The 19406-nt window shown below is 40.2% G+C and overlaps 1 protein-coding gene across 1 annotated transcript in view; it reads left to right on the top strand.

Annotated features, from left to right (window-relative positions):
- The window catches only part of banp (BTG3 associated nuclear protein), an 87651-nt gene extending 70456 nt beyond the window's left edge, over positions 1-17195 (top strand). The window contains exon 10 of the mRNA XM_063001551.1: positions 16455-17195. Within this exon, the coding sequence (XP_062857621.1) occupies positions 16455-16577 (123 nt within the window). The 3' untranslated portion in view covers positions 16578-17195. The remainder of the gene's footprint in view (positions 1-16454) is intronic.
- The last annotated feature ends 2211 nt before the right edge of the window (positions 17196-19406 follow it).

The raw sequence follows: 19406 nt of genomic DNA on the forward strand, positions 1-19406 counted from the left end.
CATTAAGTTAAAAGCAAAGAATTACAGTGGTATCTTAAAACTCGACGTCAATTGGTTCTGACAAAGCTTAACGTAACTTTTGTACTTAAACAACGAGCGAGGATTTTCATTAGTGGAGAGAACTTCTGAGCAGTAATTAAGAGAGGTTTAGTGTTCCCTTACCTTAAGTCAGCTTTTTTTTTAACACTAAGCATTTTAGACTAGAACCCCGAGCTATAACACAGGTTCAAAAGTGAAACAGGAGAAAAATCCAGCTAAACACAGATACACACGGATGCTTTCAGAGTAAAGAAATCGCACACACGGTGAGTTTAAGGTAAAAGTTGAGTTTAAGGGTACAAATTTGTTGGCAAAGGGCGTCGAGTTTCAAAGATTTCGAGTACCAATACCAAAGCAGTAGAAATACAAGGTACCACTGTATTTATGTGGTTAAAACACATGAACTCAATCATAAGTAGGGGTGTCCACATACTTTTGGCAATAATGTTTATATAAGGCACACCAGTGGAGTGTTTCTCTCCAGGTACCACTTAACAAGCAGGCCTTTTCCTGACTTTTTATGAGGTAAAATAAGCAACTTGATTCATGGCATTGTGATTTTCCCCAAGCAGAGCATCTATTGCCAAGTTGTTTGTCTGATCAAACTTGCTTGGTCTTGTCACATCTGTGTGCTGGACATCACTGACAATCTGCTGACATTATGCAGAGCGCTGAACTTTCAATCACACCAAATTTTTCTTTCTAACCAGAGTATACTTTTTGGATGCAAAACACATCATGGGCCTTGTTTGTTAGTCTCATACTTGGGCATTGTGCCTGTACCTGGTCAGATCTCTCTCTGTTTTAAATCTTTAAAAGTGGGGAAATTCTCTGCTATGTACTCTCAGTTTAAGACCTGATAACACTCTAATTTATTCTTCTGTTTGGATTCACGGTGTTTCAGATAGGAGTTTTGGCTCTTTTTTTAGTTAAATGATGTTTATATGAGTTTGTAAAACAGTGCTTGACGGAGCCTGGTTCATGGCAACATATTTTACAGGGTTAGTAAGTCTCAGCTGACTTTGGGCACTATTTCCAAAATTAAGTAAAAATTGAGTCTATTATTGCTTTAAATACAGCAATTCATTGGACTTTAGTGCATCTAGAAACTAAAGAGCTCTGTTTATTTGTCTGTTGAAAGTAGATCTTTTGCCTGCATTGAGTTTGTAATGGGTTTCTAGTGTATGCTAGTGTAGCGATTTGATGCCTGAATTGACCTGATTCCTTATTTCTTTGGTGCAGTGGGTTGAATAATGTTGTTAGAATTGGCACCACATTGGAATTGGTATATTAAAATTGCAGTTTCCTCTTCACTGCATGTAGTGATTTTTCTTTTAGTGGATTATCTGCCATAATGGGTGCAGAGGTATGCTGGTATGTAGCCTCTAGAGTAGTCCTTTGGGTCCATGCTGCCTTATATAATAAACTTCATAATAATATAAAAACTCTTATTGCTTTCTATTTTATTGGATAAAGTTTCTTGATAAAATTATGACACCATAAGCAATCATTCATTTATTTATAATTGATCAAATATTACAATAAATAATAGATGGTATAGTAATGAGAACCATGAATATTAATCTGCATTTAAAAACAGTATATGGCTTGCATTTCTAACATGTACTTAAACACTATATCATAGTTTACGGCTGATATAAAAAAATTCTACTGAATGGGCTAGAAGAAATTTTAGTGCTTGGGATGAGCAATACTTCTTTAGGAGATCAGCAAGATATGCATGAATTTTACTGTATAGGGCTTTAAGGGTAAACTGAATGTTACTATAGCAGGCAGCCAGTGAAAACTACATTTTAATAAAATATTATTTTGGCTGGGCTAGGCGGCCACATGAACAATGATTGGCTGTTGTTCAGGGATGGGATGAGCCGGAGCAAGGTTACTCATAACTGGTGCAATTACGACCTCTGCTGGCTGATTGATGGAGCTGGCGCAGGGTTGGAAAGTAATGCTGTTCAGGGTGTGTCTGTCCGTGCACAAAGCTGATCCGCATATGAACTCGCCTCGTGCAGGTAAAAAGAGGCAGTCGGTACTGCTCTTATGTCGGAGGGGGTGTGTCAGTTGTGAAGCTCCTCAGTCAGCAGTGGAGGTTTGTATCGGTAGAGGTAAGGCGTAACACAACCAGGGTAATGAAATATGACTAAATTAGCGGAGAAAATTGGTGGAAATTTTTTTTTTAGGTGTTAAAAGTTTTTTAGGTGTTATTTAATGAAACTATAGCACAGCCAGCCAACAACACATTGCAATTTACATTTACATCTGGCAGATGCTTTTAATCAAAGCAGTTTACAATTCTGATCATAAACAATCCAAGCAATTGAGGGTTAATGACCTTGCTTAAGGGTCCAACAGTGGCAATCTGGCAGTTATGGGACTTGAACCATCAACCTTTTGATAACTTGTCCAGTACCTTACTCACTGAGAAACCACTGCCCCACAGTCCAGTGTGGTGTTTCTACACTACTTGTACAAGTTTATCGAAATCATGTAGGGAAATATCTTACATTTGCTTTTATTGTTAAATCATAAGATGTCGTTTTAAAAATGTTAAAATGATAAAACATCCATTGTTATCAGGTTATAAAATAAAGCTTTTTGTTTTACGGTACAGTCTATAAGCTCTAGGGTAAATTAATAACCACTGGCACACTTAGTACCCAACATTAGTCTGTCTGTCTGATATCTTCAATGAAGACACGTTTCTTTTAGGTGGACAATATCAAAGCAGTAAGTACTCGGGCGGAGCAGTGGTCTATTACACTAGCCCACCACATCTGAGATCCGGATTTAAATCTCAGTGATGTCGTCAACCAGCTGGGAATCAACACATAATATATTAAGGCATCCCAGCCTGCTATCATCTAATTAGTATGTACACTGATCAGCCATAACATTAAAACCACCTCCTTGTTTCTACACTCACTTTCCATTTTATCAGCTCCACTTACCATATAGAAGCACTTTGTAGTTCTACAATTACCAGTTACTATTTTTAGTATAATCGTGTTCAGTTTGGGACACAGCCCGTGCCTTCAGAAGAAGTTAAATGGGCTTTCAAATTTTGTTTAAACTGTAATACATCTACATTCCCACCCACACAAAATTTTCAACACTTTTCATAAGCTTTCACAGGCAGTGTTGTATACAGTGAACTCATAAAGTTCTACTACTACTACTCCTATTAGTGTTCTGGGCATCTGGGCTTGCTCTGGAAGATCATCATGTTAGTCTTTTTGAATTAGAATGCCAGAGCTTTAGTTCTTCAGCAGGTCTGATTCAGGCTGCACAATCAACCTTTGTTTAGTTGTGATTGCAATTTTTGGCTCCCCAACTGCATGTAATCAACTGGTTATGGTTTAACTGTCTGTCTTATCTCAACCCGAACACACTGAGACAGTGAGCATGTTTACATGGTCATACAACTAAAATGTAAGATTACTAGATGTAGACCGGACATAGCATAGCCATGACATAATGCTGTGGTGGATTGTTTAATACTGACTGACTGATTGACTGTATAAAATGTGTATTTGGTAAATTGCTGCTCTGTCCAAGTTGTATTTATGCTTTCTGGCTGGCGCTTGTCTACTGTGACCTTGTCCAGGATGAAGGGGCGAATCTCGACGAATCTAAAGCCTGTACACACTTCTTTGTCCTCTGTTCTTTTCTTTGGGCTACTATCTCAATAATTAGTGCACCATGGCTCATGTTTATCACTGTTTCTATCACAGAGCTGTTTTTTTTCTTTACATCCTGTCTTCATTGCCATGGTATTTATACACTCATTTTAAACCACTGTCCTTGTGTTACCTTTAATGGGCTGTTGTCCAAGCATTAAGACTGGGTAATTATCCTGGCATCTTCATTCCTTCAAATTCCACCTTCCCTCTCTCATTCCATCCATCCGTCACTCTATCGGTCACAAACAGACACTTGGCTAGTCTTCAACTCACAGTCTGTCATCTTTTAGAACGTAGGGCCAAGTCGACATGGCTTATTGCCCACACCATACTCCACCCACTCCGTCTGATTATAACTCTCAGCCAGCTTTATGGCACAGATGCCCCCGCCTGCATTTTGCTGTAAGGTTATGTTTGTTTGGGACATGTTGCCTTATTATTTAAGACTCATCGTAAGCATTTGATAATGGCATGGGTTCACTGCAGAGTGTGTTCTTCATTAAGCTGTGTGTTGAGCTGTGCTTCCCAAGCTGTCTGGATTTTGTCTGCCTAGTTCCTGCAATCATGTTTGTTTATGCTTTGTGGCTGGAAATGTGTTTTATGATTGATGATTATTAAATCACTGGACAGAAATCAAAAGAAACGCAGACTGGCAATTACACATGCCTAGCTTTTTGTAAGATACCATGTGGTTGTAGTGACCTCACAGGGAGGAACTAAACTAGCAGCTGTGGGAAATTTGCAATTGTGATGTTATGAACCCTTTTTACAGGCCTTTATTAAGACTCCACATAAATTGTTAATAGATTATATTAAAAATGTTAGCTAAGTAGCTAGCCTAATCTGTTTGTAACTTCCTGACATTTTGCTGGATAGTAAACATACAGTGTTAACAGTGCTTGCTAATGTAAGCCACTGGATACAGCAGAGATGTCCACAAGTCACAAAATACGAGGTCGAGTCACGAGTCTTTAGGCTAGAGTCCGAGTCAAGTCACGAATCTTAAGGCTAGAGTCCGAGTCAAGTCATGGGTCTTTAGGCTAGAGTCTGAGTCAAGTCATGAGTCTTTAGGCTAGAGTCTGAGTCGAGTCACAAGACTTTAGGCTAGAGTTGGAGTCAAGTCATGAGTCTTTAGGCTAGAGTCCGAGTCAAGTAATGAGACTTTAGGCTAGAATCCGATTTAAGTCACGAGACTTTAGGCTAGAGTCCGAGTCAAGTCACAAGTCTTTAGGCTAGAGTCAGAGTCGAGTCACCAGTCTTTAGGCTAGAGTCTGAGTCGAGTCACGAGTCTTAAGTCTAGAGTCCGAGTCAAGTCACGAGTCTTTAGGCTAGAGTCCGAGTCAAGTCACGAGTCTTTAGGCTAGAGTCCGAGTCAAGTCACGAGTCTTTAGGCTAGAGTCCGAGTCGAGTCACAAGTCTTTAGGCTAGAGTACGAGTCAAGTCATGAGTCTTTAGGCTAGAGTCCGAGTCGAGTCACAAGTCTTTAGGCTAGAGTCCAAGTCAAGTCATGAGTCTTAAGGCTAGAGTCAGTCAAGTCACAAGTCAATATAATATACACAAAACATATAATGGAAATGTAGAGTAGTAGAAATAAACAAATTATATGTAAGTTTAGATAAAAAACAACAACAGATTAGCGACTGTATTTTGCAGTTTTACTTTGTGCCTTTACTTTCTCAGGTACCAGTTAAAAGCTTAAACTGACGTTTTGTTTTCATTGCAAATTATGGTACAGCGGCCAAAATCCAAAACACAGCAAAAATTCCATAACCACTGCTTACCTTAACTTATGTTGTTCCAGATGCTATTAAATGTATAAGCGTGTGTCCCATTAGGAATATAATCCGTTATTTTGTAAATGTGCTTATAATTAAAAACCTCCAAACTTTTCCCGGTTGTGAAGTAAAACACTAACTCGTTAGAAAGCCAATCAAGCATTTAATTGACAATCATCTGTGTGACGCTACTAACAATTAAAATCAGGTCTGATTGGCTCAGAAAGTGTTTTTTTCAATCATTAGCGCCAATTCTGTAGGAGCGTTCCATTCACATTATCTGTTACTGTGAAGTGCACTACGTATTCCACCATTTTAAGTGAGATTCGAATTCAAAGTAGGGAGTAGGGAGCAACGCTTCATCACTATGCCAGAAGCTGGCTGGAACATTTAGCCATTGCGTGCGTTGTGGGTTAAGGCGGCATATATACAGTATATATATACTGTATATATATATATATATATATATATATATATATATATATATATATATATATATATATATATACAGTGTATCACAAAAGTGAGTACACCCCTCACATTTCTGCAAATATTTTATTATATCTTTTCATGGGACAACACTATAGAAATAAAACTTGGATATAACTTAGAGTAGTCAGTGTAGAACTTGTATAGCAGTGTAGATTTACTGTCTTCTGAAAATAACTCAACACACAGCCATTAATGTCTAAATGGCTGGCAACATAAGTGAGTACACCCCACAGTGAACATGTCCAAATTGTGCCCAAAGTGTCAATATTTTGTGTGACCACCATTATTATCCAGCACTGCCTTAACCCTCCTGGGCATGGAATTCACCAGAGCTGCACAGGTTGCTACTGGAATCCTCTTCCACTCCTCCATGATGACATCACGGAGCTGGTGGATGTTAGACACCTTGAACTCCTCCACCTTCCACTTGAGGATGCGCCACAGGTGCTCAATTGGGTTTAGTCCATCACCTTTACCTTCAGCTTCCTCAGCAAGGCAGTTGTCATCTTGGAGGTTGTGTTTGGGGTCGTTATCCTGTTGGAAAACTGCCATGAGGCCCAGTTTTCGAAGGGAGGGGATCATGCTCTGTTTCAGAATGTCACAGTACATGTTGGAATTCATGTTTCCCTCAATGAACTGCAGCTCCCCAGTGCCAGCAACACTCATGCAGCCCAAGACCATGATGCTACCACCACCATGCTTGACTGTAGGCAAGATACAGTTGTCTTGGTACTTCTCACCAGGGTGCCGCCACACATGCTGGACACCATCTGAGCCAAACAAGTTTATCTTGGTCTCGTCAGACCACAGGGCATTCCTGTAATCCATGTTCTTGGACTGCTTGTCTTCAGCAAACTGTTTGCTGGCTTTCTTGTGCGTCAGCTTCCTTCTGGGATGACGACCATGCAGACCGAGTTGATGCAGTGTGCGGCGTATGGTCTAAGCACTGACAGGCTGACCTCCCACGTCTTCAACCTCTGCAGCAATGCTGGCAGCACTCATGTGTCTATTTTTTAAAGCCAACCTCTGGATATGACGCCGAACACGTGGACTCAACTTCTTTGGTCGACCCTGGCGAAGCCTGTTCCGAGTGGAACCTGTCCTGGAAAACCGCTGTATGACCTTGGCCACCATGCTGTAGCTCAGTTTCAGGGTGTTAGCAATCTTCTTATAGCCCAGGCCATCTTTGTGGAGAGCAACAATTCTATTTCTCACATCCTCAGAGAGTTCTTTGCCATGAGGTGCCATGTTGAATATCCAGTGGCCAGTATGAGAGAATTGTACCCAAAACACCCAATTTAACAGCCCTGCTCCCCATTTACACCTGGGACCTTGACACATGACACCAGGGAGGGACAACGACACATTTGGGCACAATTTGGACATGTTCACTGTGGGGTGTACTCACTTATGTTGCCAGCTATTTAGACATGAATGGCTGTGTGTTGAGTTATTTTCAGAAGACAGTAAATCTACACTGCTATACAAGCTGTACACTGACTACTCTAAATTATATCCAAGTTTCATGTTTATAGTGTTGTCCCATGAAAAGATATAATGAAATATTTGCAGAAATGTGAGGGGTGTACTCACTTTTGTGATACACTGTGTATATACAGTGTATCACAAAAGTGAGTACACCCCTCACATTTCTGCAGATATTTAAGTATATCTTTTCATGGGACAACACTGACAAAATGACACTTTGACACAATGAAAAGTAGTCTGTGTGCAGCTTATATAACAGTGTAAATTTATTCTTCCCTCAAAATAACTCAATATACAGCCATTAATGTCTAAACCACCGGCAACAAAAGTGAGTACACCCCTTAGTGAAAGTTCCTGAAGTATCAATATTTTGTGTGGCCACCATTATTTCCCAGAACTGCCTTAACTCTCCTGGGCATGGAGTTTACCAGAGCTTCACAGGTTGCCACTGGAATGCTTTTCCACTCCTCCATGACGACATCACGGAGCTGGCGGATATTCGAGACTTTGCGCTCCTCCACCTTCCGCTTGAGGATGCCCCAAAGATGTTCTATTGGGTTTAGGTCTGGAGACATGCTTGGCCAGTCCATCACCTTTACCCTCAGCCTCTTCAATAAAGCAGTGGTTGTCTTAGAGGTGTGTTTGGGGTCATTATCATGCTGGAACACTGCCCTGCGACCCAGTTTCCGGAGGCAGGGGATCATGCTCTGCTTCAGTATTTCACAGTACATATTGGAGTTTGTGTGTCCCTCAATGAAATGTAACTCCCCAACACCTGCTGCACTCATGCAGCCCCAGACCATGGCATTCCCACCACCATGCTTGACTGTAGGCATGACACACTTATCTTTGTACTCCTCACCTGATTGCCGCCACACATGCTTGAGACCATCTGAACCAAACAAATTAATCTTGGTCTCATCAGACCATAGGACATGGTTCCAGTAATCCATGTCCTTTGTTGACATGTCTTCAGCAAACTGTTTGTGGGCTTTCTTGTGTAGAGACTTCAGAAGAGGCTTCCTTCTGGGGTGACAGCCATGCAGACCAATTTGATGTAGTGTGCGGCGTATGGTCTGAGCACTGACAGGCTGACCCCCCACCTTTTCAATCTCTGCAGCAATGCTGACAGCACTCCTGCGCCTATCTTTCAAAGACAGCAGTTGGATGTGACGCTGAGCACGTGCACTCAGCTTCTTTGGACGACAAACGCGAGGTCTGTTCTGAGTGGACCCTGCTCTTTTAAAACGCTGGATGATCTTGGCCACTGTGCTGCAGCTCAGTTTCAGGGTGTTGGCAATCTTCTTGTAGCCTTGGCCATCTTCATGTAGCGCAACAATTCGTCTTTTAAGATCCTCAGAGAGTTCTTTGCCATGAGGTGCCATGTTGGAACTTTCAGTGACCAGTATGAGAGAGTGTGAGAGCTGTACTACTAAATTGAACACACCTGCTCCCTATGCACACCTGAGACCTAGTAACACTAACAAATCACATGACATTTTGGAGGGAAAATGACAAGCAGTGCTCAATTTGGACATTTAGGGGTGTAGTCTCTTAGGGGTGTACTCACTTTTGTTGCCGGTGGTTTAGACATTAATGGCTGTATATTGAGTTATTTTGAGGGAAGAATAAATTTACACTGTTATATAAGCTGCACACAGACTACTTTTCATTGTGTCAAAGTGTCATTTTGTCAGTGTTGTCCCATGAAAAGATATACTTAAATATCTGCAGAAATGTGAGGGGTGTACTCACTTTTGTGATACACTGTATATATATATATATATAGTCACACGTAAATAATGTTGCTGACTTTTGTTGTCCACAAGTCATTTGCAAGTCACGAGTTGAGTCAGAGTCATTTGAAACAAGTCAGAGTCAAGTCTGAAGTCAGTATACAGTATACAGTCTTTTAAAATATATTAAAGGAGGGTTGCATTAGGAATAGAACACCCATCTGTCATCAGCCACTAAAACAGTACTCTTTTTTACACTATTATAAAAGTCATAAAACAAAATGCCACTTTTTTAAGCATCAGTATATAGATGCAGAGTAGGGAAAGGGCCATGGCCTTGGAGGTGCTGATTCCCATCCAGATGCTTCATACTTGAGCCAAGAAAACAAAATTGCCTGTAAAAATAACAGACCTCTAAATTGGACACCTCTCCAACACCTGCATTACCTTGCATAACAAACATGATCGTAGACCTTCTTGAAGTCCACAATACACATGGGGATTGGATTGATATACACCCAATAAGTTCATTATTCCATTGCTTGGGTGGAACCTGCATTGTTTTTCTTGGATAATGCTTTAACTATCAGACAGATTTCATCTTCATCACCCTGCCATATACTTTTTGGAAGGTTGAGGTCTATAATATAATTGGAACAACACTCCCATTTTTTGAAAAATAAGGACCACTATACTGGGTTTGGCAGTCCACAAGCATGCTATGTGATTTCCATGTTACATAACCACAACTCTTTCCAGTGCTTTAACATCTTTGGACAAAACTAATACATCCATGCCACCCTGTTGCCTTTTTATGAGCCATACCAGCTCAATCCACACTGATGGGCTCATTCTTTAGAGGGTTCTGGCACCACTTGTCAGGAGAAAGGCATGTCAACTGGGTTTAGGAGTTTCTTGAAGTGCCCATCACATTAAATCTGCACTTTTCACAGTTCGTATAAGATCTCATCTTCCACTGTTAAAATCCAAATAATTTGCCAGAACATCCCACCAGAGCTACCCAAATGTCTTTTTCCGTGGACTTTTTTTCCATGCCATAGCTTTTACTTTTAAAACTGCTTTAGTGGCATACTGGTCCCTCTTAGCTGAATCTCAAATGGCTAGAAGAAAGTACTTTAAAAGGCTTAACTGCAACATCTTTCCTATAGGCGTTCAACCACAACTTTACAGTTGCATTTGCATTTGCATGACATGAACATGCAATTCATACATGCAGTTCAGTGTACCTCGCCTTGAGTGCCACAAGAAGTCCTTCAGAAGATGAAAGTTATAATTATATGTTATTAAATCTTGTCAGCCATTCCCAAAAGCTTCTGTCAGCCATTCCCAAACAACCCAAAATGCCCTTATGGGATTACCTAATACATCCTGCTGTCAATCTATGCAATGAAATTAATGTAAACAGTTGACGTCTTGTCCTGTTTTTATACCTGGTCCTCTGGCAAAGTGGCAAAGCATGTTTTTATTACCAGTCTGTGGCTAGCCTATACATCTAACAGCATTTCACTGCTCAGGTTAAGATGTAGGAGACTTTTGAGGAATGTAGTACCAGAGTCCCTGTTGTGTGGCTATGTCAGCCCAACTTTATCTAGTTCATAACTTTCAGTCTTAAACACAAACACAGACATTTTTACATTCAAGTTTGTACAGTTCCACCACCAAGTCCATCTACAAACCCTATTTCCAGAAAAACTGGGACAGAAGGAAAAACGTAATTAAAAACTAAGCACTTTTATTTGCAAATGATTATTATTTTTTTAATATTTTCTTCATGCATTTTCTCCCCTTTTTCTCCCGACTTTTACAGTGTCCAGTTGCCTGATTGCGTCATGCTTCCTCTCCACTGATGCCGTGCTCTGATTTGAGGAGAACAAAGCTAACCCATGCCCCCTCAGACATGTGGGCAGCAGCCGTATGCATCTTTTCACCTACACTAGACGAGATCAGCTGCGGATCAGCTCTGTGTATGGAGAGACACACCCTGATCCACACTCTTTTCCCCGCCTCTGTGCAGGTGCCATCAACCAGCCAGAGGTCGTAGTTGCATCAGTTATGAGAGAGTCCCTATCCGGCTTAATGCCCTGCCCCTATATGAACAACAGGCCATTCGTTGTTCATGTGGCAGCTCAGCCCAGCCGGCAGGCAGAGCTGAGACTCGATACGATGTATTCAAGATCCCAGCTCTGGTGTCAGCGTGTGTTTTTACCGCTGCGCCAACTGAGCGGCTGCAAATTCATTTTGATCTGTAGTTAATTAAAACGGTACATACGTGTATAACTGTGTTAAGTGACCTTTTCTTTGATCAACATTCTGTAATTGCTAAGAAACAACACACAGTTATTGTTGTTTACTGCAGAGTGATGTTTCCCCATCTTGCTTGATATAACACTTTGGGCGTCCAAGATCTCTTTTGTCATTTTTTGAGCTTTATAAAGTGTCATATGTGTTCAAGGGAATACTAGTCTAGACTGCAGGCAGGCCAGTCTAGCACCAGCCTTTACATTTTACTATGTTGTAACCTGAAACTGCAAAGCAGATGACTCATTACATTATTTAAGCTTTTAGGGAGGAAAAAAACAAAACCTGATCTTGTCCTCCATAGTAATTTTCTGATGTGCAGAAATGGTTTTAAATATTTAAATTGAACAGTGCTTCATATTTTTATAGACATGAAACTACACAATGGACTCCTGTCTTATATACTTTAGTTTTTTTAGTCTTATACTAGAAACAAAACAGATGGTAGAACTCACTTTTTCGATTTTATAAGCCTTCACAGGCATGACACAGCTTTATAGAGCCACAGTTGTCTTTTTGCCCTACATTTAAAAGAACAACCTCTTCACCCCACCTCCTTATACACTTTTCCCATACTGACTACATTTGTTCAGGGTAGTGATGCAACTTACACCAGTGTGTGTAAATAATAATGAATGAGAATTATCAATTGTCTTTCCAAAAATATGCGAGTGTTTACAACAGGACTTGAAGATTGACTTGATTTGTTTTACGCGTGTATTTTCGCCAGTGTTTCATTTGGCTTTCTTCATGGAGTAGTTTCCATAACAGACACTGAATTACAAAAGAGAAAACGGATACAAGTAAAAGAACATTTCCGGACAGGAAGCACTGTTCCCTGTACAGCCCAGATGAATTTTGACAGTCTGAATGCTGTTAAAAGTGCTGAGGCTGGTCTGATGCTGGTTCAGCCATGGGTCATGTTCCAGTCCTGGACAGCACAGCTGGTTTAGGACTTATTGCAGCTAAATTGAGAGATGTGAGTGTGCTGTGTGTTTGTAAGTGTTTCAGTTTGTTAGAATGAAAACAAGTTCTCATGTCTGATCATCACTCATTGGATTCACCAGGGGTTTGAGATGAACTGTCATTAGGTTCTGCTTGATGAATAAACAGATGTCACGGATGTTTTTTTGGAAGATGAAGTATACAGTGGTTGATAAAAGTATTCATATGTTAGAAATTGACTTTTAAATGGATTTAATTGCGAATTTCATTTTACCCATTACACATAATTACACATAATGTTGAAGTAAAATTTTTTTTTTTTTTAATCAGTCAAACATTTTTAAAGAGTATTTAGACGTGTTTGCTATGCCATTCCAGATTGTGGTCAGATGCCACCTGTTGCAATTTGAATTGATTGAATATGGTTTAGAAAGGCACACCTCAGCCATAAGGGACCACAATTCTCACTGTATTGTCAGGTCAAAAAACAAGTGATGAGGTTAAAGAAACTGTGATTAAATTGGGGTGAGGCATTAATCAGGTCAATGATGACATGCTATACAACAATATTCTTGAATGTTCTCAGGACCTTTGTTCACAGTGGCCTCAATATTTTTAAAATGAAAGAAGCTGGGCTTAACCTTGAACCTTCTTAGAGTTACCAAATTGGGTATCTGGGCAAGAAGAGTCATGGTCAGGGATGTAAGAGAGAAAGATCCCGATGGTCACTCTAGAAGAGCTTCAAAATATTGGAGAACCTGTCAGATGCACAACTATCTCTGCAGCACGTCATAAATCAGGTCTTTCGTTAGAGTGGCCAGAAGGAATACACTGTTGGGTAAAAGGCATATGACTGCTAGTTTGGAGATTGCTTTGTGTAGATTGCTTTTGCCCAACTCCAAGTGTGCAAAGCTTGTATAGTGTAAATTAGCTTCAGTAAAGTTGAATAAAGCATATATATTTTTAATTTTATTATTACTCACGTTTTAAATAAGTAATTAAGAGTTATCAGATTTTTATTTCTTTCCCCCCACTTTTTTCCCCAATTTTTATCCCTCAGTCTAGTCGTGTCCAATTACCCTGATTGCGTCCTCTATACTGATTCGACCCTTCACCGCCGACTGAGGATGCCTCTCAACTGACTCCGGTACGCACAGTCAGTACAGATTGTGCATTTTTCATCTGCACGAGTCGAGTTCATACTCTTGACGAGCACTGTGTACGGAGGGCCACACCCCCATCAGCATTATTCCTCAGCCCTGTGCAGGCGCCATCAGTCAGCCAGCAGGGGCCGCAGTCGCACCAGTTATGAGGACCTATGATCCGACTTTCTTACCCTCTAACCCTGAACAACAGCCAATCGTTGTTCATGCAGTCACCCAGCCTAGTCGGAAAAGCAGAGCTGAGATTCCATACGATGTATTTGAAACCCCAACTCTGGTGAGCTAGTGTACTTTACCGCTGCGTCACCTGAGCGGCTGAGTTATCAGATTTTTAATACATTTTTGATGGGGTGATGGGTAATAATGACAGTTATATCCATTCAAAATCTATTCCACTACACGAAGTGCATAAAAGTTCAAGAGGTCTGAATACATTTAGAATCCACTGTACATGATTATAATTAGACCATAACTAACAATAGGTTGGTATTTTCACCACCCCACATCCCACAAGATAAAACTATCTTAGCTTTAAAAGCTGGCAAGTGGATTATATGTTAGCAGAATAAAGAACCTGTTTTCTGGCAGTGTGAGCAGAATGGAGCCCACTTGTGTCTCTCTATTTAAAAACATTACATTTAAATATTCGGCATTTAGCAGACGCCTTTATCCACAGTGACTTACAGTCTAAGTTATTGAGGGTTAGGGTCCTTGCTCAAGGGCCCAACAGTGGCAACCTGGCAGTGATGGGGCTTGAACCATCAACCTTTTGAATACCAGTTCAGTACCTTAACCACTAGGCTACAACTGCCCCTCGGCTACATTAGACATGACCGAATCACCATTTCACTTTGTGCTATTCTTTTCTCTAAATCTTCTATTCTTTTTGATGTATAATATCTTTAGCAAATGATTAACATTGACACTGGGTCCAAGCAGTGATTGAATAGTAAATATATGACAGATGTATTTGTCCCTTTTGAATTTTTTAGCCAGTTTTTTGGGGGTTTTTGTTTACCGTCAAAATATACACAGATCCGGCATAACATTATGACCACCTTCCTAATATTGTGTTGGTCCCCTTTTTGCTGCCAAAACAGTCCTGCAACTGTGATGCACTGTGTATTCTGACACCTTTCTATCAGAACCAGCATTAACTTCTTCAGCAATCTGAGCTACAGTAGCTCGTCTGTTGGCTCAGACCACACTGGCGAGCCTTTGCTCCCCACGTGCATCAGTGAGCCTTGGCCACATGTGACCCTGTCGCCGGTTTACCACTGTTCCTTCCTTGGACCACTTTTGATAGATACTGACCACTGCAGACCGGGAACACCCCACAAGAGCTGCAGTTTTGGAGATGCACTGACCCAGTCGTCTAGCCATCACAATTTGGCTTTTGTCAGACTCCTCAAATCCTTACTCTTGGCTATTTTTCCTGCTTCTAACACATCAACTTTGAGGATATGTTCACTTGCTGACTAATATATCCCACCTACTAACAGGCGCTGGGATGAAGAGATAATCAGTGTTATTCACTTCACCTGTCAATGGTCATAATGTTATGCCTAGTCGGTGTATGTGAGAAACAATCTTAGTTGTTTTTGTCCATGAAAATATTGCAAAATATTTAAATATGACTATACCAAATATTAAGAAATTAAGAAATAAAATACATTTTTGAAAGTTTGAAGAACTTAAAGAAGTTTGGTTTTAGATCCATTATAAGTATATATCTGTTATACATACTGAAATACTTATAGTTAAAATATTTTTTCTTGAACATTCATGCTGTTTCTAGCTGCCTTTTTGGATGGATAAGATGGGTTGAAAGAATAAAAAATTACACCCATAAATACTTAAAAGATTGATATGAGTCAGGTATTGAAAATGTATTACATAAAGGATTACGTAGTGAATTTTATGACACCCTTTAATGAAAGCCTCTTTGGGAATCTCTTCTGTTGTAATAAAACATTTAATATGTCACTTTTGTGTCAGGCCATTTGGCTAGCCAGCTACACCTGACTTGTTTATGACTGCACCCTTACTGCTTCAGCTGATCTCATCACAGTGCTCTTGTGGAATTGGAGCGAGCAGAATTCAGAAGTGGGCTTTTAAGCAATTGCATCCGCTGTAGGATTCCAAACATCCATGGATCCATGGACTTGTGGGACTGATGTAGTGTATGCTGTGGGAACGTACTACTGTGTTTCGACCACAGCTGTGTGTGGTGTTTGTAGAAGAAAGACTTCAGTGTGAACCCGTGCCTGGCCCATGCTCTTGTGCTCTGATTGACTGTGCATGTTGTGCAGGTGTACAGTCGAGTCCCCTGGCGATTGTGCAAGGAACAAATGACTCACTCCATGTTTTGCTCTCAGTGACTCACTATTATCGCTTGTACTGTAGCCCACACTCTCTGTTTTATTTGCTGCTTGACGGAGGTGAAGTGTAGCCTTAATCTGACCTCACTATAGTTCAGTCCAGTTCAGTGAAGCGTTGCTGGTATGACTCTCCGATCTCGCTAAATTGATGAGTTGAATTGAAAATTGCAACCGTAATGCTGATCAAAGGGAACGAGTGTAGTGCTGAAGCATTTCTTTAATAGAAGGGGGGGTAAGAGAAAGTGTTGACAGCGTTGTTAAAACTCTGTGGTCGTGTACAACTCATTGCCTTTCTTTCAGTGTGTTATTTTCTATTGCTTTATCATACATCTTATCTAAATCTGTCACTCACACTGTTTTTATCACTCTTCACGTCATTTGTTTATCTTATGGTCTCTTTCTTTTCTCCTTTCAGGCTGATGCGCTAGACTCCGCATTGCAGGCAGAGATGGAAGTGAAGGAGGCCATTCAAATTCAGCAAGGTGCCAACGGAGAAGTGGTTCAGATCCAGATGCCTGTCAACACTGTCGGCACCTGAGATGCCATCCCATGCATTCTCTCTCTCACAGAGTACTCTTCTGTATACACAGTGCGATTTTGCAGGCCGAGAGAAAGAGACGAAAAATGTGGGAGCTCAGACTCAAAGATTAAAGCTGCAGTTTGTAACTGTTATTAAAAAAGTGACATTAAATAGTGCTGGCATTATTGTGCTGTTAAAAGGCATTGCTGGCAGGTCACAACGTGATGCTATCGTATCGATCCATACAGTACTATACTGCAGAACAGACTAATGTTCTGCAGCTTGCATGCAGTATTACATTATTTTAAACAGTGAGGTCCCCAAAAGCTTATTAATTACATACTGCAGCTTTAAATCAAAGTATAAACAAACCCTACAGTTCATTTGCAGTCAGCCAGTTTACTGGCAATCTCCCGACAATCACAGACTGAGAAATCGGCCAGTCAGCTTATTAACACAAAGCAATGTTGGCCGCAGTGCAGACTTGTCAAAGCTGCATAGGATACAGGCTGTGGGCCAGCAGTGTACACCAGATAGGAGATTTATTTCCCCCTGCATCTGTGCTCCATCACTCCAGCACCTCCGCTGCACTCGAGGAGTTTATTTAATTGCAGCTTAAAGCAATCCGTCCATTTATTAGGCTTCAGTCAAACTATAAACCCCATTTCCAGAAATGTTGGGAAATTTTGTGAAATACAATACAAAGAAGAATTTGTAATATGTTCTCTTAAAAGTGTATTTAACTAAGAAAAGTAGAAAGAAAAGATTTACAATGCATTTACTAATCAACTTTATTGTATTTTGTAAATAGAAACACATTTAGAATTTAGTGCCTGCAACACACCCCAAAGTTGGGACAGAATCATGTTTAGCACTGTGTTTCATCAGCTTTTCATTTATGGTTTGGGAACTAAGGACACTATGGATGGTTGCAGTTTTGCAAATGGTAATTTCCTGCATTTTTGCTTGATACAAGATACAGACAGCTGCTCAACAGTCTGAGGTCGCTTTTGATTATCCACCTCATGATGCTCCAGGCATTTTCAATAGGAGACAGATCTGGACTCCAGGCAGGCCAGTCAAGTACACACACTCTGTGAATGATGTTCGACATTGAAATAATGTAGCATGACGGTTTCTCAGTGTTGTCTAAGGGCTCAAAGGTCATTTACATTCAGTAGTGGTTTTTGTTCTTGTTTTACCATATTTCATAGATCTTTTTACAATATTATGTATGGTAGCTGGTACATAGTGGTGAGCCACAACAAATCAAAGCTTGCACAGACTGAGATGGTGGATCCTTCTTTTATTTCCAGTCATGATTTCCTCACCTATTCCAATTCCTATTACCAATTCACCTGCTTATTGTGGAATGTTTTAAACACTGTACCTTCAATATTACCTTAACACTTTTGGCCGGCACGGTGGCTAAGTGGGTAGCACTGTCGCCTCACAGCAAGAAGGTCCTGGGTTCTATCCCCAGTTGGGGCGGTCCGGGTCCTTTCTGTGTGGAGTTAGCATGTTCTTCCTGTGTCTGCGTGGGTTTCCTCCGGGTGCTCTGGTTTCTTTCCAGAGTCCAAAGACATGTAAGTGAGGTGAATTGGAGATACAAAATTGTCCATGACTGTGTTTGATATAACCTTGTGAACTGATAAATCTTGTGTAGTGAGTAACTACCGTTCCTGTCATGAATGTAACCTAAGTGTAAAACATGACATTAAAGTCTTAACATTTGTACTCTTATTTTGCCTCTGTCCCAACTTTTTTGGAGTGTGTTGCCCTGCATCAAATTCTAAACGTGATTATGTTTACAAAATATTGGAGATATTTTCTTTCTACTTATGTCAGTTACATAAAAATTCTAAAGAATTACCAAATCACAGATTCTTCCTTTTACTGCATTTTACAAAATGTCCCAACTTTTCTGGAAATGGAGTTTGTAATAATCGTCCACTCACAACATGCATCATGTTCTTGAGTAAAAACTAACAATTATAACAAAACTGGCTTTCATTCCCAAGAGGATTTGGTTTCTTTTTTACTATCACAAGTTTCTTTCATTTTGTTTCATTTGTTTGTTGTCATTGTTTTTGGTTTTCAGTTGTTTACAGAGCGGTTAACCTACAGTGGTTTGTATGCTTCCGTACCTTATTGTTATGAGCCAAAATATTTATGGAGTTTTGAATGTTGTAGACAGAAAATATAACAGAAACGCTCTTGGCAGTGAAGATGTCTATAACCATGTACACATCAATAACCATGTATGTTCTCATTGTGTGTGTGTGTGTACATGAAGGTCAAATAATAAAATAAATCACTGTCATTGCCTTATAATTATGGTACTGCAACTGTGTTTTTTAATTTTTTAATATTTATTCATCTTTCCTACCCTGTAGCAACTTCTAATAAGGGGAAGGTAAGACTGCATCTTTTTAACATAACTTTAAAGGAGGGGGTAACATTGTCTAGTTGTATTTAAGAGCATATACGTACATATACAGACATACAGTACAACAAAATTCTTTCTTTACATATCCCAGCTTGTTAGAAAGCTGGGGTCAGAGCGCAGGGTCAGCCATTGTCTGCCCCCCCTGGAGCAGACAGGGTTAAGGGCCTTAATCAAGGGCCCAACAGTGGCTGCATGGCAGAGCTGGGATTTGGACTCTCAACCTTTCAGTTTACATTTACATTTTCGGCATTTAGCAGATTTATCCAGAGCGACTTACAGAAGTGCTTCCATAGTAAACATTACATTACTCTAGTTTAAGTAAACAGTAAACAGTCCAAGAACACAAATCTGCTGAAACCCTGTTAAAACCAAAGTTAGTGGGGTTTTTTTGTAAGAAA

The sequence above is a fragment of the Trichomycterus rosablanca genome, chromosome 1 (assembly GCF_030014385.1).
Source record: "Trichomycterus rosablanca isolate fTriRos1 chromosome 1, fTriRos1.hap1, whole genome shotgun sequence".
NCBI classification, from domain to species: Eukaryota; Metazoa; Chordata; class Actinopteri; order Siluriformes; family Trichomycteridae; genus Trichomycterus; species Trichomycterus rosablanca.